A 23,594-nucleotide genomic window follows, 5' to 3' on the forward strand; every position below is an offset into this window, starting at 1 on the left:
TGTTTCAAACTGGCTTATTGTTTAAATACACCTTATACTCTCCTACCTCCTTGCCTTTTCCATGTAGCTCCTCTGCCTGAAAACCCTTTCCTCTCATGTCTACATGTTAAAATCTATGTCTCCTTCCTGGCCCAACTCAAATGCCTCTCCTGCAAGGAAGCATCAATTTTTGCACCAGCTCAAATTAATCCCTTCTTCCTCTGGACACACTTAATACCTTTAATACATCTTTACAGCACTTCTGTGTTGTAATAATTATATCCATGCTGTACAGTCGCTTGTATACATGTCATCTCTTTTTTCTAGACTGTAAATTTCTAGAGGTCATTGGACCATGCCACATTTATTTTGTATCACTCTGAGCCCTCGGCAAAAAGCCTTATGTAGGAAGAATTCAATTATTTTCTTATTTGTCACTATCTCCTTGCCCTTACTAATGATATTTTATTTAGCATATTTAATTAAACATATTTGTATATCTTTTCATAAATGAATCAAAAATTGAAAAAAAAGTAGCGTATGGTATTTATTCTGTGTAGAAAATGAAAGTTGCTTTGGTAAAAAAAATATATATACATACATCATTCTAGTGCTTAGTATATTTCAAATGGGAAACAATAGAAAGGGAACAACAGTGGGGAACCGGCATTTATTTCATGTTGGCTATGTAACAGGCTAGTAGATGATGACTTTTTTTCATTCTCACAATGATCCTCTGAGATAATTATTCATTTCCTCATTTTACAGATGTGGATGCAAAGTCTCAGAAGAGTAACTTGCCCAGGATCATCACTCTGATGAGGACAAGCCAGACCTCAGACAATTCCCATGCTCCTTTCATTATATCTCATTGCCCATTTCTCACTGCTAGAATCCTGGGCAAATCCCCTACCTTCTCTGGATCTCAGTTTTCCCATTTAAAAAAATGAAATCATTGAATCAAGGTAATTGGGCATTCTCTTTTAGGTCTAAAATTTCTTAGCTCTAAAACAGAAGTGTGGTGATGAGTATATCCAAATGAGGCAAGGCTTTAGTGATACACAAGGGCTTAAAAGAATAAATGTAAGGAAGATCTTCTTGAATACGAACACTGAAATGTTTTACCCAGAAAAAAATGATGGACAATTCTTATCTTGAGATTTTTAGATACATATCACTCTAAAAATCTCAGTCTTGGAATTTATTCTTTCCTTTATAATCAAGTGTTCCTGTGTCTACCTCCTCTCCCTTGTCTGGATTCTTCCAGGGCAAGAACTGTGCCTTATTCATCTTTTCATACCAGTCCCTGGCTTAGTGCCATAGAAAGTAAGTGTTCAACAGATTTCTGTAAGAATAAAACTTGGGAGATTCCTTATTAACCTCAGATTCTTTAAATGTGAATTTGTCTAAAGGGGAATCAATAAAATTGATTACTTTCAAAGTACCTTATTGTCCTTAGTTTTTAAAATCTTTGGTCCCTTTATTTCACTACTCTTACTTTCTGTGGCCTTAATTATTTTTGTTGAGGTATAATTGACAAAAAATTGTAAGATATTTAAAGTATACAATGTGATGATTTAATATATGTATACGCTGGGAAAGGATTCCTCTCACTGAGTTCGTTAACACATTCATCCCCTTTCATAGTTACCTTTGTGCGTGTGTGAGAGAACATTTCAGTTTTATTCTCTTAGCAAATTTCAATAATACAGGACAGTGTTATTAATTATAGTCACCACATTATACATTAGATCTTCAGACCTCACTCATCTTATAACTGACAGCTTGTGCTCTTTTACTAACCTCTATGATAGTGTCAAAAATACTTTAAAAATACATTTGGGATCCACCCAACCCATTTAAAACAACCCTGAATGAATTTATGGGATCATCTTTGAACAGTTACATGAAACTAGATTACTCTACCTCATCAAAACACTTTATTAGTAAAAGAATCTTAGAATTTTTTTTGATCACTTCAAATCTTCTCCTCTTTTAAACAACAATATACATTGGCAGCAAGATGCTTAGAAGGGGGCTAGATCAAATATCTGAATAGAGGACAGCTGACTCAGAAGGGCCTGCTTCTGCTGCTACAGTCCCATCAGCATCATGTCCTAACAAACTGAGCTACTCTAATTAACTGATACAGAAATATGAGGAGTGACCGTATCTGAGAGCCTATAATACCTGAGACAGGTACATGCCAGTCATAAGGAAGCTCAACAAAGGGTAGATGCCTGCATGCAAAACCCAGTGCTACTACTAGAAAACCAACCAACTCACAGGCCCTGTTTGTGGAGGTGCAGTAGCTTCATTTTGTACACCTAGTCAAGTACCTGCTTTCAACGTGTTGAGGGTTGACATAGGGGCTTGAAGAACAGACTGTAACATTTTGTGGTGTAGTATTTTTGACACTCTGATTAGAGTATGCACCAGTGGTAAACCTCTGAAGAGTCCCAGAGCAAGCAAAGTGTCAGCTACTCCCACATAAATGTAAAAAACATAATACGAGCTGGTGCTGGTGACGATCACTGCATAACTGTTATTTGCACTCTTAGTACTATTCCCTTTGTCTTGAGGAAGTGTTCTGTAAAGCAAAAGGAAATTGCTATCAGGCAACCAAACTTTCCCATTGAATTTTCAGTACATGTAAATGATGCTGAATTTGAGTCGAAAGAAACACAACATATTTCATTAGCAGAGCTTATGCCTTTAACCTGAAGGACTTACTATTGCAAGAAAGTAGATTAAGTTTTTAACCATTGAAATAGACAAAATTTCAAATACTCAGAGAAAATACTAAGTGTGCAAGGTTGTTTTAAATATTGTTATTGCATTTTATGGAAACTAAGCACAACTAAATCCTTTAAAAATTGGTAAAGAGCTGCAGGAACTGCACATGCTCACAATTTTAAACAAAAGAACTCAATTTTCCACTACAGTACTGTGGGGAAATGAAGCAGAGTGGATATTACAATAATTAATAAGACCCAAATAATCAATAGAAACAAAATACAATCCACAATAGGACATGGAATACTCACTTTGGAAGCAGCCACAACACAACCAAAGAAGCAGCCACCTGGAATGGAACAATACACACTTGATTTTTTTTTCCAGCATCTTCTCCTATTTTTCCCACACCCACTTCTAATTCCACCATGACTAACATTGAAATATATACAATTTCATTTTCCTTTGCTTTACTTTCCTGGGTCCAGCAGCTGCAATAATTGCTCTAAGAACCACTATTTGAGGTGAGAACATGTTAAGTTAATGGAATTCCAATTTCACTGAATAAAATACTTTTCCATTTCTCTCCTTCATTCAACAGGAACTGTTCATTGAACCTCACAGGAGAGCTAATATTGCAGTTAAACACTTTAAGTAATAAAGTTTGTTTCTTATGAAGAGATTACTCTCAGCCTGCTGGCAGATAATTTATCTGGTTGGTGGCTATAAATAATTTCATTTGTCATACAATGATTATGAGGGGCATAACTATAAGACCAATTAATTACTGGAAAAGATGAGATATATATTCATGAAAACCAGTTAAAATCTCAAAAGTGTAAAAATTCATGGTTTTTTGGGGGGGTGGTGGTGGGATGAATTGGGAGATTGGGATTGACAGATATACACTAATATGTATAAAACAGATAACTAATAAGAACTTGCTGTATACAAAATAAATAAAATAAAATTCAAAATAAATAAATTCATGTTTTTTAAATAAAGATAAGGTGCATTCAGGTTAAAACATACACTATTGGCACTATTTGGGCTTTCTCAAGGTGGAAACTTTTGGTTGAAGAACAAATGTTCTATCCCATAACTAAACCAAAAAAGAAAAGTGTTTAACAACCATGATTTTAGTTTTTAGTTTCTGTGTTATTTAAATGATCTGTACTCTGTTCTATTTCAATTTGGCATTGCAGTCTCCTAAATGCTGTGGGAAAACAATCTTGTGATGATACCAACACAATTATAACACCAGAAATATTTACACAATTATAAGACTGAAATTATACAATTAGCCTGATAATAACTTTAACAAAGAATCAAATAGAAAAAAAGGAGAAACTGTAAGTAAAATAATTTGAAAATGAACACAGAGTAAAAATAAATAGGGGAGAAAGAAATACGCTTGGTATAAGAAATCTATCTCTTATTTCATAATCAATTTATCTTAAGTATTTAACAGTACCATATAAAAATTATGGAGAATAATTAGCATTAAGAAATTACATTATGAAGTTATATACTTTAAACAGTATATAATTTTTGGTAAATTTGCATATCAGATAGGAGTATAATAATGAAAAATCTAATAGCATCATTCTCACTTTCCTACTTTTTTTCATTATACACATAGCCTCCATGAACCATATTAATAAAAAGAAAAACCACCTTTGTTTCCTTGAAATTCAAGTGAATTCAAAATGACAAGAAACACAGCAATAATCTAGCTATTTCAAAAGTCTTTGTTCCAGTACAAATGTTTTCCTATTTCCTAAGACTAATCAAATTATTCAAGAACCTAGATAAGGGTATATCTGTGAGGGACTCTTTGGTTATTATAGTCCCTCTTTGCTCCAGTGAAAGAAGTGTCAATAATGTTGGCATTCCAACCTTCTCTGAATGTGAGTAAATCCCAGAAATAAATATTTTATAATATTTGCAATAACCAAAGCAGTTGTTCAAAGACACTGGTCTAATCAGTGTAATATAAAGTTATTTCTTGGCTCTTGCGAATAGAGACCACTTGTGGAACCACCAACCCAAACTACTTTTATTGACTGGAACAAAAACATTTCCAAGGACTTGACATAATGACTTTAATGAAAATGTCTGGGGCATATAGAAACAATTAAGCAAGCGAGTTCTAACATTTAATTTCCAAAATGTTTGAGGTTGGGCTTCCCTGGTGGCGCAGTGGTTGAGAATCTGCCTGCTAATGCAGGGGACACGGGCTCGAGCCCTGGTCTGGGAGGATCCCACATCCCGCAGAGCAACTAGGCCCATGAGCCACAACTACTGAGCCTGCGCGTCTGGAGCCTGTGCTCCGTAACAAGAGAGTCCGCGATAGTGAGAGGCCCGCGCACCGCGATGAAGAGTGGACCCCGCTTGCCACAACTAGAGAAAGCCCTCGCACAGAAACCAAAACCCAACACAGCAAAAATTAATTAATTAATTAATAAACTCCTACCCCCAACATCTTCTTTAAAAAAAAAAAAAATGTTTGAGGTTATAAAGTTCATACAGTTTGTGATAGAGTGACAGTACTGAAAGATTAGAGGAAAAGCAAAAAGGTCATTATTTTCAGCTCTTTCAGGGTTTTAAACATCATTCCATATCACATAGAAAATGGTCCCGCCTAGATCAGCACTGTCCAAGAGAAATTTCTACAAAACTAGAAATGTTCAGTATCTGCACTGTTCAGTGTCATTGCCACTTGACACACATGGCACCTGATCACTTGAAATGTGGCCATTGTGGGTGACTGAGGAACTGAATTTTACATTGTGTTTCATTTTAAATAATTTCATTTAATTTATGTGGTCATACATGGCTGGTGGGTGGCTACTGTACTGGACAGTGCATGAATAGACTAAAACTGTTAGTTAGATAGGGGTGTAGCCAGCGTATTTATTATACACCCATGCTAGGTATCAGGAGTCTGATTATGGTGTCCTCTAAGGATAGATCCCTGAACAGTCAACGTGATGATTCACGAACTTCGCAAATGCCCCCAAATGAAAAAGAAGTAGCCAGTATTTAGAAGCTAGGTCACAATTTAAATTATATAGATAATTTGTCTCTATGATTTAAAAAATAATGGCATGTCGGGGATAGAATATACAGCATACACATACGGAAAGAGAAATTAAGTGCCTCTTTCTGAAAGGCTTATTTGCTAAATGAACTAGTAAACATCTTCGGACACGTGATAGATGAAGGTTGATCATCTATATAGTAAAACACCAACAGTATGATTTCAAAAATAAGATGTGATGGAGAACTACAGGAAGAATATATTCAAGACTTAGGAGGAACCCTACCATGACATAACCTGGCTAGGTACAAGTTTGATACTCACAACGAAAGAAAATAGGCGTGAAAAGAGAAGAAAACTGCCAAGGCCAGGTACAGAAAAGGTTCAAAAACGTGAATACAACCACATGAGGTATAATGGTCCAATATTCTATCATGAAGAACTTTAATAAACTACAAAGAAGGCACTCCTAAATACTTCACTGTGGAATATCTTCAGAGGCCTTTAAATATGACTTAAAGGTTCTAAACACTCTGGATGCTGAGCCTAGTTAATAACAGCAATCCCTTCCTGTCATAACAGATGTTCCGGCCTCCCTTTGTGTCCCCATCCAATCCATTTTCCATATAGCAGACAGAGTGATCTTTTTTAAAGCATAAAAAAGTCATATCATACCCTGAATGAAGGCTTTCAAAGGCTTCCTGTTGCACTTAAAATAAAATCCAAACTCTTTACTTCAGCCAATGGTTCTGCAAACCTGTTTCTGGCCTACTTTTCCAATGTCACCACGTGACATGCCACTCACTTCTCTCTCCCACTGTTCCAATTGTGCTGGCCTCCTCTCAGTTTCCATAATTTACCAAACTTTTCCAAGACCTTTGCATTTGCCCCAGTTTCTGCATGTCTGAGTCCTTCTTATCTTTCGGGTGTGAATGAAATGTCATTTCGTCAGGAAGACTTCCCTGTCTACCCTCCTTTGCCCAGCTTTATATTAGCCCTTATTATAATATAAGTGCCTTATATTAATAAGGCTAATATAAGTGCCTTATATTAATAAGGCACTTATTACACTCTGTGATTATTTCCATCAAAATGTATTTTTCCTCTGTTCTCTTTCCTATTATAGCCTTAGTGTCTAAAACAACGCCCAGTAAACAGTAGGCATTCGGTAAATCCATACTTAATAAATAAAGGAAGGGATAAATAAGAGTATACTTAAATAAAAAATACAGGGACTTCCCTGGTGGCATGATGATTGGGACTCTGCACTCCCAATGGGGGGGGGGGCCTGGGTTCAATCCCTGGTCAAGGAACTAGATCCCACATGCATGCCACATCTAAGAGTTCGCCTGCCACAACTAAGACCCAGCGCAACCAAATAAATATTTTTTTTAAAAATAAAAAATACCGATGTCAACAGACAGAAATTATATACTAATCACATAGAAAACATTTAAAAAAGCATAACATATCATGATATGTTATGTAGGATAAAGACAAAGAACCGGAACCCATTCATTCTATAAGTTCTGCACAAATGCAGAATTCAGAGCTCTTCCCAAGTCACACAAGGAGATCTGTGTGTAAATGACTACCGTTAAAATAGTATTGGCATTTTGAGTTTTCACCAAGGAGCACAGTATTATGAATGTTCTGCTAACATAAGTACATTAGTGTATTCTATCTGTACACTCTGTTTTGTACTTCATGGTATACACAGCATATAGAATTATGCCTGACATACTGAAAGAACTAAAAACATAGGTGTTGAATTAGTAAGTGGCTGAATGAATGACAGGCAGTAATAGTAAAGTGACACCTTGTTATGACTTAATCGCAGATTTCAATGCTTTTCAGGTTAAATCACGCCCTAAAACATAGACACTTGCTAAGTAATGCTGCCTTAAAAGTATTACTATCAATAAAGGTATAACTGTCATTAAGGTATTATGGGAGCATATATTGTGTATACTAATAATGTAAAGCCACCTAGTGATTCCTCATTAGCAAACAGAAGGGAAATCATAAGGGAATAGTATATAGCAGTTCTCTGACACTTTTCTTAAAACTCTCAGGAATAAAAGGACTGAACTGGATCTTTAGATACTCCAGGCAACAATAATACCCTCTGGTTGTTGTAAAAGTAAGGAGGAAACTGCCTCCTACTGTATAATTTGCGTTTCTTCTCTATCTAGTCAATGCTGTACTGCCAAGTTAGAGCACTAGAGAGACCAACATAATAGAAATTTAAAAGCCTATATCCCTGGTGCCAATATCTAAGAACTTAACAGAAGATACTGTTCTATGGTAAAGAAAACAGTACAAAAATATAAGGTAGACTGACTCCTTTATCAAAATGACACTCTAATGATAATTGGTAACAAACTGAGTAGACCAAACTAATTTTTTAAGTTTAGCACTTTGAAGAAATAAAAAAGTTATTACTTTCATACTCTAAAAGGGAAGTTTATTGAACCTACTCTATAAAATTATAAAATCTAGATTGAAGTGGCCCCTATGAAAACTAAAAATGGGTACATCACTTCCACAAAGGAAGAAATGTATCTTAACTTTTCTTTAGGTTCTCTGATCATGTTGAGTATGAGGCTCTAAATAAAGTTTAAAAGACCTAAACTATCTTCCTGGATTAGCACTTGTACCATGATGCAAAGCACATATGAGATATTTCAATGGTAATGAGAAGAGGCACATTGGTATTAAGAAAGGAGCTTAGTCTAAAAGTAAAATTATGTAAATTTTGATTCAAAGATGTGACAGAATTGTGAACATCTGAATGATTTGTTTAGCTGTATAACGGTGCACATGATGAAAACAATTACTGTTTTTCTACTATCACCAAGTTTTTGTTATTCAAAATTTTGAGAACCAGTCAATTGGCAATGCCTTCAGGATACTGGGCCAAAAAAGGCTCATAATTTTTTATATTATTTCTTGCCTAGAAAATGACATTACTGGTTATTTTGTCCATTAAAAAGAAAAGTTTTTGCAATAACTGTGAGAGCTAAACTAATAATGGGAAGTTATACAACATTTACATCCTCTGTTGTAGTTTGGTTTCTAGCCTAAAGACAAAGGACCACTGTCTTCTTGAGTAAGTGAGCTAATAATATTGTACACAGGTTCAGTGGCTCAACGCTCAGTCTCTAATTCATTAACTATACACTGTGTTGAAAGGCACGTAAGTTCAGCTCTACAGCTCTACAGCTCTACATGGGACAAGGGTCCTGTAAGTGAACATAAATCACCACCACATTCAGATAGGACCATTTTTTCTCATAAAACTAAACTGAAGACAGTCAAGTAATGTTGATCTTTCAATGAAGAGGTTCAAATCATTAACAATGACAAAGGGCTGGTTTGAGATTAACTGTGGCACAAGACTGAGTCTCATTCGCATTAATGTTGGTCATTTGGCATGACTGGCAGAGATTAATGAGGTAAATTAAAAATACATTTCAACGTAATTTTCATTACCTCATGTGAGAGTCTCGAGTTACTCAACCCCATAGTTTTGTTAAACTGTAAAAGGAATTATTGAAATTTTTACTATATCTCTGTCATGGACTTGTTCACCTCAAACTAGCTTGAGCTTTATAATGATGATAGACATTAAGGATATTAGTAAGAATAGCAATTAGCATTGCTCATTATATGCCAAGCCCTACAGTAAGTGCTTTATAATCATGATATCTCTTAACCCACAAAAATGACCTTTGAAATTGGTACTATTACAACCTCCATTTTATAGATGAGGAAACTGAGGCTCAGAGAGGTTAACTAACTTGTTCAGTGTCATAGTGTTAAAAACACAGAATTAGAATTCACAGCCAGATCAGTCTGAGTCCAGAGGTGGCACTATGCAATACTGCATCTCACATTCAGCCTCCATTTGTTTTATTAATTTAAAATAGTAGTAGAGCAAAAGAAGTGATATCATCAAAACTCAAAGATCAAATGGAAACCAACGCTTTATAGGTGAAGTGGTATGTACAACTTTTGGTACATACCTTTAATATTTTACACTACTTTACTTGGTCAAGGAGGAGTGATAATATTTTATGTGGACTTCTTAACTGAGGTTAGAAGCAGCCTAATAAGACAATGGTGTAGTTTTAAGTTTGGGTTTCAGGTATGTATATAATTATACACCCTCAGGAGAGGCAGTACTTCACCTGGGTCATTTCTCCCCCTGAAGGCAGCCTGGGCCTTTATGTTGGATTCAGGCTGTATATTAGGACACATCCAGCAGTATCCTCCGAGATAAATATCTAGAGTAGTCATTCACAGGCTGAATCCAATCCAGATATGTTTTTTTGTACCCACGTAGTGTTCATTTGTTTGTTTTACTTTAACCAACTACCCACACTTAAAAATGAGAAATTTTTACAGAAAAAATCTGTATTTTCATCTTATGTTGAAAAATAAGAAGGTTTAGTGAAACTGATCCCGAAACCCCTCATGGGAAGTCCTTGGCTGGTGTTGAGTTACGACTGCTTCCGTTCGACAATTGGCAAATATTCTCCATCCAGCCTCAAAGCCACTTCACCACTAGACATCCTCTGCCAAGCCTCTTTTCTCATTTAAGTGGCTGCTCCTGATCTAGAGAATAACCTCATTCACCAACCAGCTTCAGAAACCTCTTACCTTAATGCAGAACTGAACCTGTGACCTACTGCCCCCCTCTTTTATTTTAACCTGGTGATGTGAAGGAGAGCAGCATGGTAAAGAGACCATGATCGTGGCACTGAAGACAAAAGAATTCTGTAAGCAAATGGGTGATTTGAATCTCTGAAAGGCTTATTTAAAATGATTTCTAAGCCACTAATATATATTTATTTTATTTTGTGAGGAAATAGTCTTTTAAAGGTGGGATTCATCACTGGCATATTTAATAATGCAATATCTAGAGTCAAATGAATTTAGTACAGAATAATTTTCATTGTTTAAATTCAATTCATATAAAGACATTCTACTTTGAGGTTTTGAATGTCTCAAAAACTCTTCATATAGAAGATATGTGCTTAAGTATATTTTATATGCTATGTATGAAGTAATAAAATATCAATAGAAGAACTATACATATCATTATATGATATAAAATTTCATATATACACATACACTTATATTTATGCATATATATACATTTATACATGTATATATATATATATCCTTCCAAACTATTCTTAATTTAACTTTAAATCACATTAATACTTAATAACAGAAAATTCTTACCTCAGCCAGAAAAATGACTAAGCACCAAATTAGCACAAAAATTAAGCTCTTGCGGACAGTAATATATCGAAGGTATGTGTTCCATGTAGTCACTGCTGGTATGTTCTCCACATCATCAAAAAAGCACTCCTGAAACAAAGAATCATAGTTATTACAATGTGACAATACAGGTTCACACCAGCACTGTGGTTTTATTTTGAATGTGTGGAAATAAAGGAATATTACTATTTGAAACTAAGTGAATTTCAACAAATATAAACCATTATGAATGACACATGTGATGTCACTCCACAGCCAATATAATGTCCACTGGAGCAACATAGCTTTTTGAAAAATGAGGAACACTGCGATTCTTCAAACTCTGAATGTAATATTGCTGATAAAACAAGTGTATTGTTTTTGAACAATTTTACCATTTTAATGCTTAACAGTGTCACACATTTTATCAAATAAATGGTACCAGCAAACTGAAGCTTCCCAGAACCATCCTTGACTTAACTTTGAGAGCTATAGTTCAATAATTTGAAAGAGAGAAAATCCAGATATTTCAAAGGGAAAGGATAGTTTTGTTTCTTATAAAGTCAACAAAATTCAAGAAGAAGCACTAGAACATCAAAGAAAGGGTCCTAGGAAATTGGAATATGACACACTGGTTAGATGTAAAAATTTCTGAAGTCAAGTAAACCTGGATTTGAATCTGGACTCTATCATTGACTTCCTAGGAGCTGCTTGAATTCAGGCAGCTGAACTTCTCTCAAATTTAGTTTCCTTATCTATAAATGAGGATAATGAGAGGACCTTCTGAGAATATGCTCATTGCACTAGAAGCAATCAATAAATACTATTATCAGTCAAAGTGATCATTCTTTACAATTAAACTTATAGAATCAGGTTTGAGAAATTCATTCAGATTGGTATTAAAACCATACAGATAAATTATCTTTTAGGAAATCTTTTTTAAGATTATAGAAACACTGAAAGTATGTATTTTAGAGATCATCTATTCTGTTCCCTCATTTTACAAAGAAAGAAACTTTGGCCCAGAGACATTAAATGACATGTGACTTGCCAAAGGTCACACTACTCGTAATTGATCTATGCTATTAAACATATCGATTTATTACAACACTGTTTCATCCAAGGCACTTAAGGAATTTTTCTAGTTTAAAAAAAACCCTCCTCTTTTCTATTGCCTCCTATTTTAAGAATAAAAGCATTTTATTCTTTAGAACTTAATATAAAAGACTTTCTACCTGAACGTTGGCACTAGTATATGTTGAATTTCACATACCTTCTTTAAAAGAAACCTGCCCAGAAATCCTATGTATAATGAAATTTAAATGATAAAAAAGCTCACATTAACTAAATTCAGGCAAGACTGAGGTATAAGCCAGAATGTTAGTCCTGTTGAGAGACTAGATGTTTATATACCTTATAGAGGCTACCTGCATACAGAAACATTTCTTTGTCTCTCAATAACTGAAGCTATTATTTGTTTATATATTTGTTTTCACTCCACCTCTTCCCACAGAGGTTTTAGGAGGGTAATGAAACAGATTTATAATAATTCATAATTTTTCTCATTAATAATAATGATTATCACTGCTTAGTAAAGGACTCAATATTAGTCCTTGCTTTGACTTACAATACATCTTACAGTAAGAGACATCACAAAAGGAAACAGTTGATTCTTTCACATTTCGACGTTGCTTACATAATTTACATACTTTGGACTTTAGGAATCTTAAAAATAAACCTCATCCTAAACTCAAATTTGAGTAAGTTTTGCTACATAGTATGTATTACATCCCACTCTTTGTGGCCAAAAGAAAAAAAAGAAAGGAAAACACGGAAACACCACACTGATTACTTATACACACCCTTAAATCTTCTTCATTAATTTCTTCACTTATTTCCAAGCCAGTATCTTGAGATAACCGTCTTGAATATATATCTATTTCAGTTAAGCTCGCCTGAGGGGCCAGTGACATTTTTCGTGTGGATGTTGCTGTCTTTCGGTGAATGCTTTGACCTTGGTTCACCGAGGAGCAGGTCATAAGGTTCAGGACTGACTGCCTCCTTCGTCCCTGAAATGTGGGACCAGCATCGATCATGTTGCTCCGAGGCAGGATAGCCTCTCCCAGTTCAGAACCAGAAACTAAGGATAGTCTTCTCTCTAAAGGCTCAACAGAATCGTCTTCGATGCCATTCATTTGTAATGGAGTCTTCTGTACAAATGAAAATTTCCTCACAGAGCTGATTGAATTGAGAATGGAGTTCTTCCTTTTTTCACCAAACTCTCCAGTCTGTTTAAAAGATTGCTTTTTCGTTTCATTCCAGGACACAGAAGTATCTCCTTCTAGTGAGAAACGCCGTAAAGTCTCAGTTATGATTGAATTTCTTCGTTCTGCAGTAAACTGGTCAAAAGTGTCATATCCCATGAGCTTTGAGCTGAAGTCGGGCCGCTGATTTTGTAATTCAGAAAATGTCCCATAAAAATAGCTGCTACCTTCATGTAAAATTAATATTTTGTCAGCTTTCTTTAAATGTTCCATTTTAGAAGTGACCAAAATCCTAGTTTTGTTAGCCATCAATTTACAGACACAGCTTTAAGAATATAAAAATATATAAATATTAATTTAATAAACAATTTATTACAATAGTATATATATTGCATTTTAACATTTTATTAACCTATTCTTGTATAAAACCTCTACCATACAATGTTATTATTATACTTAAAATAAGTAAATATTAAAAAAAATAGTAACTAATTTGCACTCTTGAATTATTATGACATGAAATACTGTATTATTGAATTATTATAGTATGCTACATTATAAAGTTGAGTGTTAACAGACCTAGAATGAAATTAAATATCTGATATTAAATAAACATTTGACTTTGAATGAACTGGTTACCCTCTGGGTCATGGCTGATTCATCTAGAAAATAAGGGAATCGTTAGATGACCTTTAAGATTCCTTAGGGTTTATATTTCTACATGTCTTCTAAAATGTCAGAGCTTTCTTGTTCTTTAAACTTTCTACTCATTTCCTTTTTTTATATTTTAAGTTGACCACCAATTTTGTCCTCAAGAGCTTATATTAAGACTAATTTTATTTGTTAAAAACACAACAACAGGGCTTCCCTGGTGGTGCAGTGGTTGAGAGTCCACCTGCCGATGCAGGGGACACGGATTCGTGCCCCGGTCCGGGAAGATCCTACATGCCGCGGAGCGGCTGGGCCCGTGAGCCGTGGCCGCTGAGCCTGCGCGTCCGGAGCCTGTGCTCCGCAACGGGAGAGGCCACAACAGTGAGAGGCCCGCGTACCACAAAAAAAAACACAAAAAACAAAAAACACAATAACAAACCTGAGAATTGGATAATACATTTGACCGTCCTCCAACAAAACTTCCCTCTAAGTCTAGAAGTAAATCCTGACGAGAACCATCTGAAACCAATTTCTTTTTGGCATTAAAACATTTTATATTATATATTGATAGAAAGAGGCATCATTCTAGTCTATACTCTAACATACTAACATAACTAGCAAAGTTTATATTGGTAAGAAGGTACTTATAGTTACAGGATTATAAAAATAGTATCATAGGTATTAAATTTTGCTAAATTCTAGGAAAGGTGCTTCTAGGAAAAATATGGCCGTTTTATACACACACAATCTACATCCTTATTGATTAAAATGAATCATGATAATTCTCTTAATAAACTACTTTATAGTCTATGAAATCATTTTGAAACCTTAAAATCAAGTTATATAACTAACTTCCTGGTAGGAACTTCACATACGTTGAGCCCTAATGGGAGCTCCAATGAAATGTATTCCCTGAGCTTTGTGTGACTGAGGAGAAGGTTCTGAAGGAGGTATTGAGGTAGATGAATAGTCTGAGCATTCACCTATATTAAAACATTAAAACCTTCAGTTTCTTTGGTTCCTTAAGAAGTTTACTACCTAAGGAGGAGATAAAATAAAATACTAACACGAAAAAAGTGAATAAAAAGTTTGAGTATAATAATCAATTAAAATAATATAAGCTATGTCACAAGACAATAATACTATAAAAACCTACATAATTAGTGATTGTTAAAGTAATAATGGGAAAAATTGGTTCAGCATAAGGTGGACAGAAAAGTGGACGTGATCTTTAATGTTGACCGTAGAGGGAAGATCAGATTTGAGTAAGTGGCTACATTACATTCTGCCATTCTGAGTCACAATGGTGGACATATTTCTCAAGCAGTAATATGCAGCCTATGGTGGTATAGTTGTTCCTTCTTGTCTTTTAGCATGGATAAGTTATTCAAAGAACATACCTTTCAAATATTTCTTTCTCTGTTAACACATCTAGGTATCCAAAGGGAGAGTCTAATAGGTACAAATCAGCATCTCTGTATACTGCTCTAAAAAGAAAATGGAAATGAAATTAGATTCCTTCAATATTTCCCATGTCTTTTGGTATGGATTATTTTAAGTGAAGAACAAAAAGATAAGTCATATGTGATTTTTATGGCTTTTCACAATACTCCAAAAACTGCTGAAGTGGTTTTGCTAAATATAAGTGACATACACTTTAAGTTACAAAAGTAACAAACTGAATCACACCATACATACAATTTTAAATATTACCTCAAAAAAGAAAAAGAAAACCTTTTAACAGTTGTATCTATTTACAGCCAAGCACTATGCCACACGTTGGGAATACAATCGTAAAAATTACACAAGTTCTGCCCTCAAAGGTCTTGCATTTTGGTGGGAAACAAAGAAAAATAGACTGTTTCAAACCTGTAAAATGTCAGAGACAGCAATTAAATTGCAGCACTTATGTGAAATTATTTTTTAAATATTTTTTCAGTGTTGACTGTTACCAACAAATTGATAGCAGTGTTGTTACGGCTGTATGATTGACATCGCTCTTTGTTCCGTATAGTCTTAGTTTCTGGACCATACTCATAAAAATGCCACACAAGTGAAGGATGAAAAATTTGCAATGAAAATGTATACCCATGTTATTTTATATTATAAAATTTCAGAAAATTTTACTATTTTCTAAGTTAAAAAATAAAATTTTATGAGCAAGTAAAATCTTCATTAAGTTGATCTTAGGACAGTAATAAGATGAAGATATGGTCCCATATGAACGAAAGTGAGGCAATTTAAATTTTAAATTTTTATTTAAATTTTTTCAGCTGTGGTTGTTAGTACCCTATACCTGTGCCAGTCACATAGCATTCAGTGTTTACGTGTAATTATGTAAAAAAGGAAACTGTGTTTAGTCAGCAGGTAACTAAGACAAGTAATAATAATAATAATTAAAAAACAGAAATGACAAAAGGTCAAAGTAAAATCTAGAAGAACCTTTGCAGTGTAACTTATTTTTGAAGATAACACATAAGAACTAGATAAAAGTCCCCCATCTAAATGTACCCTCGAGGGCTTTCTTCCCTTACTCAGCTCTTCTCTCTATCTACACATCTATGACCACAGTTTCTCAAGAGATCAGAAATAACATATTCATCATCCCCAAATGGACAACACATGACACATTCAGATCAGAATAGCAATAAACAATTATTTTCTTTAATGCCTCAAACTGTGTGTATTTTATAATAAAACTGCATCTTCAACTGGTAAATACAAACTCAATTCTATTCTGAATGCCTGAAGTCATACAGCATATCCTACCTAAATTTGAAATGAAATGTTTAAGACAAGTCTTACTTTGGCTCACAGATTAATCAACTTTCAGTTATTTAGAAAATATTATTTTGTCTGTGAATTATCCATATCTATTGATTTATTACTTGACATTGTAATCCCAAGATCAAGGTGTGGTTTAATGTAGAGTCAAGACGACCTGGTTCAAATTGTAACCCTAGAATTTCCCAGTGTGGATTTTGGCAAGTTAAGATCTAACCTCCTCATTTATCTCATTATCTCTTCTATAAGTTGGGGAGAACAATACTTTTTTGGCAGAGTGATATGGGGATTAAGTAAAATTACACACGTACTCATGCACACCCAACCCAGAATAGTACTAGGCAACTGTAGGTGCTCAGTGAGTTAGTTTCCTGTCCCAGCTTTTGAAAGCGCAAGAAAGTAAGGGAAAGAAGCCAAAATATCAATAAGTCAAGGTGATTTCTTGCTAACAACTTCAGCAACACAGTAAGAAGAATCTTGTTCAAATAAAACTGGAGTAACATTTGCCACACCACATCACCAATAATTTTTTAAACTGAGAGTTACAATTTAACAGCAAAGGTTTCTTCTTGACACAAATTAACTATACATATATATATATATATATATATATATATATATATATACTTCCCTTTGACACTTCAAAATGCTTAGGCCAAGAATGTCTCCACCAAGGGATCACCATAGCCCCCACTATATTAGATGTGCTTGTCCTATTTATTTTTCTTTAAAGATTACAGACTTTAAGCTAAGTGACATCATTTGCCCTGCTATCTCTGTCATGAGATTAATTAGTTATGTTGAAAACTTTGAAAATTTATGTTTATCTAAACCAAGTAGCATAAACAGAAGCCTAGAGCAGGTGTGTACATTTTGGGATGGGGTGAGCAAGGAACTGTATGAAGGACTAAATAAAAATTTACATCTTCTCTTTCCTGGGCTAGGCAGAGTGCCAGGGCATCAGGCAAACAAACACACACACCAACATAAGGGTATGCATTTTTAAAAAGCCATCAGCTTTATCAGACATGAACACTGTATCATTAACTATAATTCTTAAAGGTCATTCTTAACCTGCTACCTATAAGATCCTGGGCATTTTTCAATTCCAGAAACAGAATATGAAGAAATAGAGAATCATCTATAATTTTTTACATGCATGATATTTACAACAAATGCTCACTGGACCAATAATCAGATATTCACCTTGCTAAAGAAATTCTTGCTTGCTGACCTCCACTCAATGTGATTCCACCATCTCCAAGAACTATGTTGTCTTTCTCTGCAAATTTGGAGATGTCCTATTACCAAAAATAGACAGAGAGGAATTGTCAGTATGTTGGATCTGAATTTGAAAGGTACATTTTCCTTCAAATGCAATCGTATATCAGACTTCTGCTTTAACCACAGCAGAAATTGTGAACACCGCATCTCAGTTATTTTAAATGCATTTCAATTGCTCAAAACATTGTTGAAATTTTATAAAGAAAACTTTCTTTAATTTTTCAAATGTTATTTAGGATAATTAAATAAGAATTGGAAAATATCAGAAAGTAAAGCATATGCATATTTATGATATGTAAAGATGTGTGTATATCATCCATTGACCATTTTACAAACCCAAGTGCTATTAATGTGCTAAAGTACACTTCCTTTCAATTTAAATTCACTCCTTTAAAAGGAAATCCCCAAAGATGAATAAACCTCCTAATAAGAGAAACTAAAAGAATACCATTTACAGCTCCCTGCAGTATCTAAGCATATTCAGTGACCAGGGGTACAAGGCATCTCTTTTCCACACTTCTCTCACCTACCCACCCAAACAACACAGCCTTCTCCCTCATCCATCCTCCCACCTCATTCTTATGTCCTCTCCCCATCCGCTCTGTCTCTCCTGTCACCTCCCTGCCACATGTGTCCTGTCATCCCTTCTCCAGTTAATGAACTCTGTGGCAACAACCATGCTAGACATTGTGAAAGATTAGAATTTATAAGAAACAGTCCTCAAATTGCAGTCATTGTAAGTCTAACTTGGAAGATAAGCCATAATCCTGGAGAAAGCTAAAAAACATCCTAAAGAATTAATTAACCATTTTAAGATAATAAAACAATATGCAATTAATTGGCAAATTAATTGTTCAGAATATAGAAGTATTGTAGAGTAAGTAGAAAATGCTATAATGCTTTCTGGAATAGGTGAGGTTTGCCCTGAGACTTGAGAATGTGACGAGTTAGATGGATAGGATTCTCTCTTTAATTCAAAACAAGTTCTTTGCCTTTTCTTTTCTCAACCCCATACATCTTCTCTTTTCTTTTGTTACCACCTTCTTCTCTCTTCCTCTATTAAAAATACTCTTCCACTCTATTCCTCCTTTTGCTTTCACAATCTAGAAGCAGTACATCCGCTCTCCTTGAACTGACATGAACATTACCTGTATTTAAATTGTCAAAATGGTTACTTATATTGTCCATTTGTTTTTGTTATCCACCATATGAAAGTCAAATAGAACTTCATACACAAAACTGTAAACTCACAAAGCTGGTAAATTAGTACATGATCATTCGTATTAAAAGCTAGTTGGCAGCTCCTGTAGGCTTAGAACCATGCCAGCCACTGCCCCCAAGGAATGGTTGCTGTCAATACTCCTGAGCTAAGGGGACCAAAAAGGATAAAAAATGTGACTTAAAAAATGCTGACATGTTGGAGGAGATACAGCAGGACCCAGTGGAGCTAGCTACTCAGGCACTGGAGAAATACAACACAGAGAGGTCATTGAGACCCATAGAGCACTGTGATGAGGAGGACCTTCTGTAGTTATGAGACACGTGAAACGAAGTGCTACATTTCTTTCCACTGGACTGAATTTTTTTGTTCAACTCATGGACCAGGCCACATAACCAGGATTCCATCCAAATAACAAGGACTACAGCTAAATTCCACACCCGAGGTCTTAAATCTCAGTCTTGCTAAGGGAGCATGTCCAGGAGCACCTCAGCCTTTAAGCCTTTAGTGAGCAGTTCTATGCAACACAACCTCTTTACTCAATTTAGAGCAATTAGTAAAATGGCTCACATGTGTATTTCTTCTCTGCTGCACCATATTTTCCTTCCCCATATCCCATTCCCTTTTTAAAAAATTAAATCTTTTAGAGGAAAAGAAAGAATAATTTATCTTATATGAATAGATTGAGCAGGCTTTTGTAAAGGAGGCACATTTTCTAACACAATCTTTTTTTTTTTTTTTTGGCTGCGTTGGGTCTTCGTTGCTGTGTGTGGGCTCTCTCTAGTTGCAGCGAGTGGGGGATACTGCTTGTTGGGGTGTGTGGGCTTCTCACTGCAGTGGCTTCTCTTGTTGTGGAGCACGGGCTCTAGGTGTGCAGGCTTCAGTAGTTGTGGCTCGTGGGCTCAGTAGTAGTGGCTCACGGGATCTAGAGCACAGGCTCAGTAGTTGTGGCACACGGGCTTAATTGCTCCTCGGTACGTGGGATCTTCCCGGACCAGGGCTTGAACCCGTGTCCCCGGCACTGGCAGGCAGATTCTCAACCACTGTGCCACCAGGGAAGCCCTCTGACACAATCTTAAAAAACCAGAGGTTGCTGGAATTATTGGAGTTTTTTTTTTTCAAATTTGAATTCAATACACTATCAGTTAAATCAGTTAAAATTTCTATTTTTTTTAAAATTTAGAAATATCAGTAGTTATTTTGATGGTACGCTAATAATACTGTTACATTTAGGGGATTATAGATTTGGAGGGTGTAGAATCCTAGCCCAGTGCAAGAGTTTAACAAAGATTTGTGGAATGAAGGAAGAAAAATGGAGAGAATGGATGAAGGAAAGGTAAACAAACATTAAGTGACAAAGAAACAGGTGCATATAAGAAAATAAGAAAGGTGTACAGCATAGAAAAAGAAAGAAAATGGGAAAAGGAATAATTGTCAGAAGAAGTAGACATCTGTAGGAAAAAGCAGGAAGATACTGGCAGCATAAAGAGACAAGAAAAGTGAAGGGAAAGATAGGAAATGATAGAAGACAAGGAACTATAATTGACACTTTAGCAAATATCCCTAGTGAATGTAAATGTCCAAAGAATACAAATGCAATTTATTTCAATAATTTTCTTTTCTTAAGACAGAATAAATAAGAGGCTGTTTTAGCCAAATTTCTCTCACAGGAGCCTGCAATATTCATCCTTTAAACAAGCCAAGGAAATAGGAGGGAGAAGGAAAAAAAAAATTCTCTTTCTTCCTTCCCATATGAGTAGGCTGAAACGTAATATTAGAGAAAGAAATTGGAAGATCCTCAAGTGAGCTTAGACTTTACATGTTCAGATTGAATGGAAAACCATCAATTTCCTCCCAAAAAGACCAGAAATAGCCATTCCTTTGAGTATCACTCCTCAAATCCTGACCTGGAACTGGTCCGGGGAAAGGAGAAAATACATTAAGAAAATGAGGGATTCAAGGAAGGAATTGCTTAGATGGTTTCCTGGTACCAAGTTAATCTATTTCAATTATAACCACAAGCTACTCTGTTTCATTTATAGTTTCAGAACACTATTAATTTTGAGCTCCTATGATAATGTACTCTGCCCCGTGCCTGGTCTGTTCAGCACATTCAGTCAGTGAGCCACGCCTGCATCCCTGGGGTGCCCCAGGCCTGCCTGGCATGAGGCCTGGTAAGTGACTGGTCATCTTCTCTTCTTTGGCGTGCCTTAGATGGAATGGGATTTCTCAGTGTGAAATTTCCCCTCATACTTGGGAGAATTTCCAGGTTGGGTGCAGCCTGGGAAAATGCCATGACGAACTGAATCTAAGCGTCTCTGCTCCCAAGTCACTGGTGAGCTGAAATCTGAATTATGTTTGCGGTGTCCGTTTAGAGAGCTGTTGGGATGTCATGTAAACTAATGGTGATGGTTCAATAAGTAACAAAGCTGGAATACTGAACTGCATGGCATGGGGCCCAGGATTTGAACCCTGCTCTGCAGGCTTATTGTGAAATCTCAGTTACTTAACAGCTTTGTAACTTAATTCTAACCATAAGCTAGGTGCAATTATAGTCCATCTTCTATAAAGGGTGCTCAGTATAAGAATTAAGAATATGTCATATACAAAGCAATTCAATAAATATAAATCAATGAAATGAAATGTGCCAATCCAAGTGGAATATTTTTAATTCTAAAATAAAGTTTAAAACAAAATAAAGAACATGAATGGCAACATTGACCAGAGAGCACAATGGCTTATTTTGTAGCTCTGTTTCCGCTAATAACTGGATAAGTAGCTTTGGGCAAGTCTATTCTGGCCTTCAGTTCTCCCTCTGTAAATGGGGGTAATAGTACCTTCCTTTAACAGTTGCAAAAATTTGAAGTAACTTCATATAAAGAGCTTGGTCCATAACGCACACTCAAACTTTGGTGATCTGCACTTTTAGAATGATCTATTTACCAACAATCTGTGTACATCATTCATTTCCATTTGGCCTTGAGTAGAATGCTTACCTGATGTAATACTCTGCGCCATTCTCATATTAAAGGAAAAGCAGATTCTTATTAAGGCCTGAAAATATAGCCTTTATTAGCATATGATTGTAAGAAACATACAAGGGATAATGTATCGGAAAAGAATCAGACTTAGAATTGGAAGCCATGCATTCAAGTCCCAAGTTCGCGTGCCTTTACCAAATGTACTTTTGTTGAGGTTGCTATGTATGTAGTCACATGTTTTGAAACTAAAAGTCAAGGTTCTTAAGGGTGACACCATATTCCCAGACAAGATCTAGATACCTTCCAAATGCTACCTCTCTAGAGATGGTTAGTTAATTTTATTTAACATTTTAGCCATGGTAAATTGTGCTATGATATTTTTATTCATCTTATTATCTTCTCATTATAAAAGAATCAAGGAGGGTAGGGAACACCTACTTTCTTTTTTATGAGAAACTTTTTCATGTTTTTGGGATGATTCTGTAGTATTTGATTAGAAATTTCCACTAGAATATGTTTCAGCAGTACAAACAAATAAGAAGACTATTTTTAACTCCCCACACTTTCTGCTAATTGACTGAGGTGCTACTGAATGAAGAACACCTAGTTAAACAAATAAATATTTTAGCAATCAACAGCAGAGTAACCTTCTTGATGAGTCAACATCAGAATTCTATAATAAGAAAGCAGCTTGATGCAAGCTCCTTTCAGGAAGCTCTGTGCTTGAATTCACCGGTCCACATTTATTTGCAGTCTGGACTAGACTGGACTGGAAGTGTAAGATTTTGAATTTCAAAATACATAGCTCCAGGCTTCCCTGGGGGCACAGTGGTTAAGAATCCGTCTGCCAATGCAGGGGACACGGGTTCAAGCCCTTGTCCGGGAAGATCGCACATGCCATGGAACAACTAAGTCCGTGCGCCACAACTACTGAAACTGGCACAACTACTGAACTGGTGGCAACAAGGGAGGCCACCGCAATGAGAAACCAGTGCACCGCAGCAAAGAGTAGCTCCTGCTTGCCTCAACTAGAGAAAAGCTCGGGTGCAGCAACAGAGACCCAGTGCAGCCAAAAATAAAAAATAAATAAATTTTAAAAACCACAAAACATAGCTCTGTCAGATGCTCTGTGATCTTCACTGGCATTTGCTACCAAAAAAAAAAAAAAGTCTACTGATAACACCATTGTACATAAATCATTGAGCTTTTGTGATTTTATTTCTATAAGATATATTCTCATGAATGAGACAGCATGGTCATAGGTACGTGTCTTTTCTTTTTAAAAGTTACTGCTGCCAGAATCCTTTACAAAACAACTTTTAAAAGTAACCTTTCCAGGGCTTCCCTGATGGCGCAGTGGTTGAGAATCCATCTGCCAAGGC

General features: G+C 35.5%; 1 protein-coding gene across 9 annotated transcripts in view; it reads right to left on the reverse strand.

The window, feature by feature from the left end:
* Window positions 1–23,594, reverse strand: part of CFTR (CF transmembrane conductance regulator) — a 201,631-nt gene that overhangs the window by 71,081 nt on the left and 106,956 nt on the right. For all 9 annotated transcript variants that reach the window (XM_089917478.1, XM_089917477.1, XM_089917472.1 and 6 more), the window contains 6 exons: window positions 17,935–18,029; window positions 15,345–15,431; window positions 12,892–13,618; window positions 11,012–11,140; window positions 3,027–3,064; window positions 2,319–2,569 (listed from right to left, as the gene is read on the reverse strand). In XM_089917478.1, the coding sequence (XP_089773604.1) occupies window positions 2,319–2,569; window positions 3,027–3,064; window positions 11,012–11,140; window positions 12,892–13,618; window positions 15,345–15,431; window positions 17,935–18,029 (1,327 nt within the window). The remainder of the gene's footprint in view (window positions 1–2,318; window positions 2,570–3,026; window positions 3,065–11,011; window positions 11,141–12,891; window positions 13,619–15,344; window positions 15,432–17,934; window positions 18,030–23,594) is intronic.

This window comes from Delphinapterus leucas, chromosome 9 (genome assembly GCF_059928025.1).
Source record: "Delphinapterus leucas isolate spDelLeu-1000000601 "Yukka" chromosome 9, BTC_Dleu_Yukka2, whole genome shotgun sequence".
Classification (NCBI taxonomy): domain Eukaryota; kingdom Metazoa; phylum Chordata; class Mammalia; order Artiodactyla; family Monodontidae; genus Delphinapterus; species Delphinapterus leucas.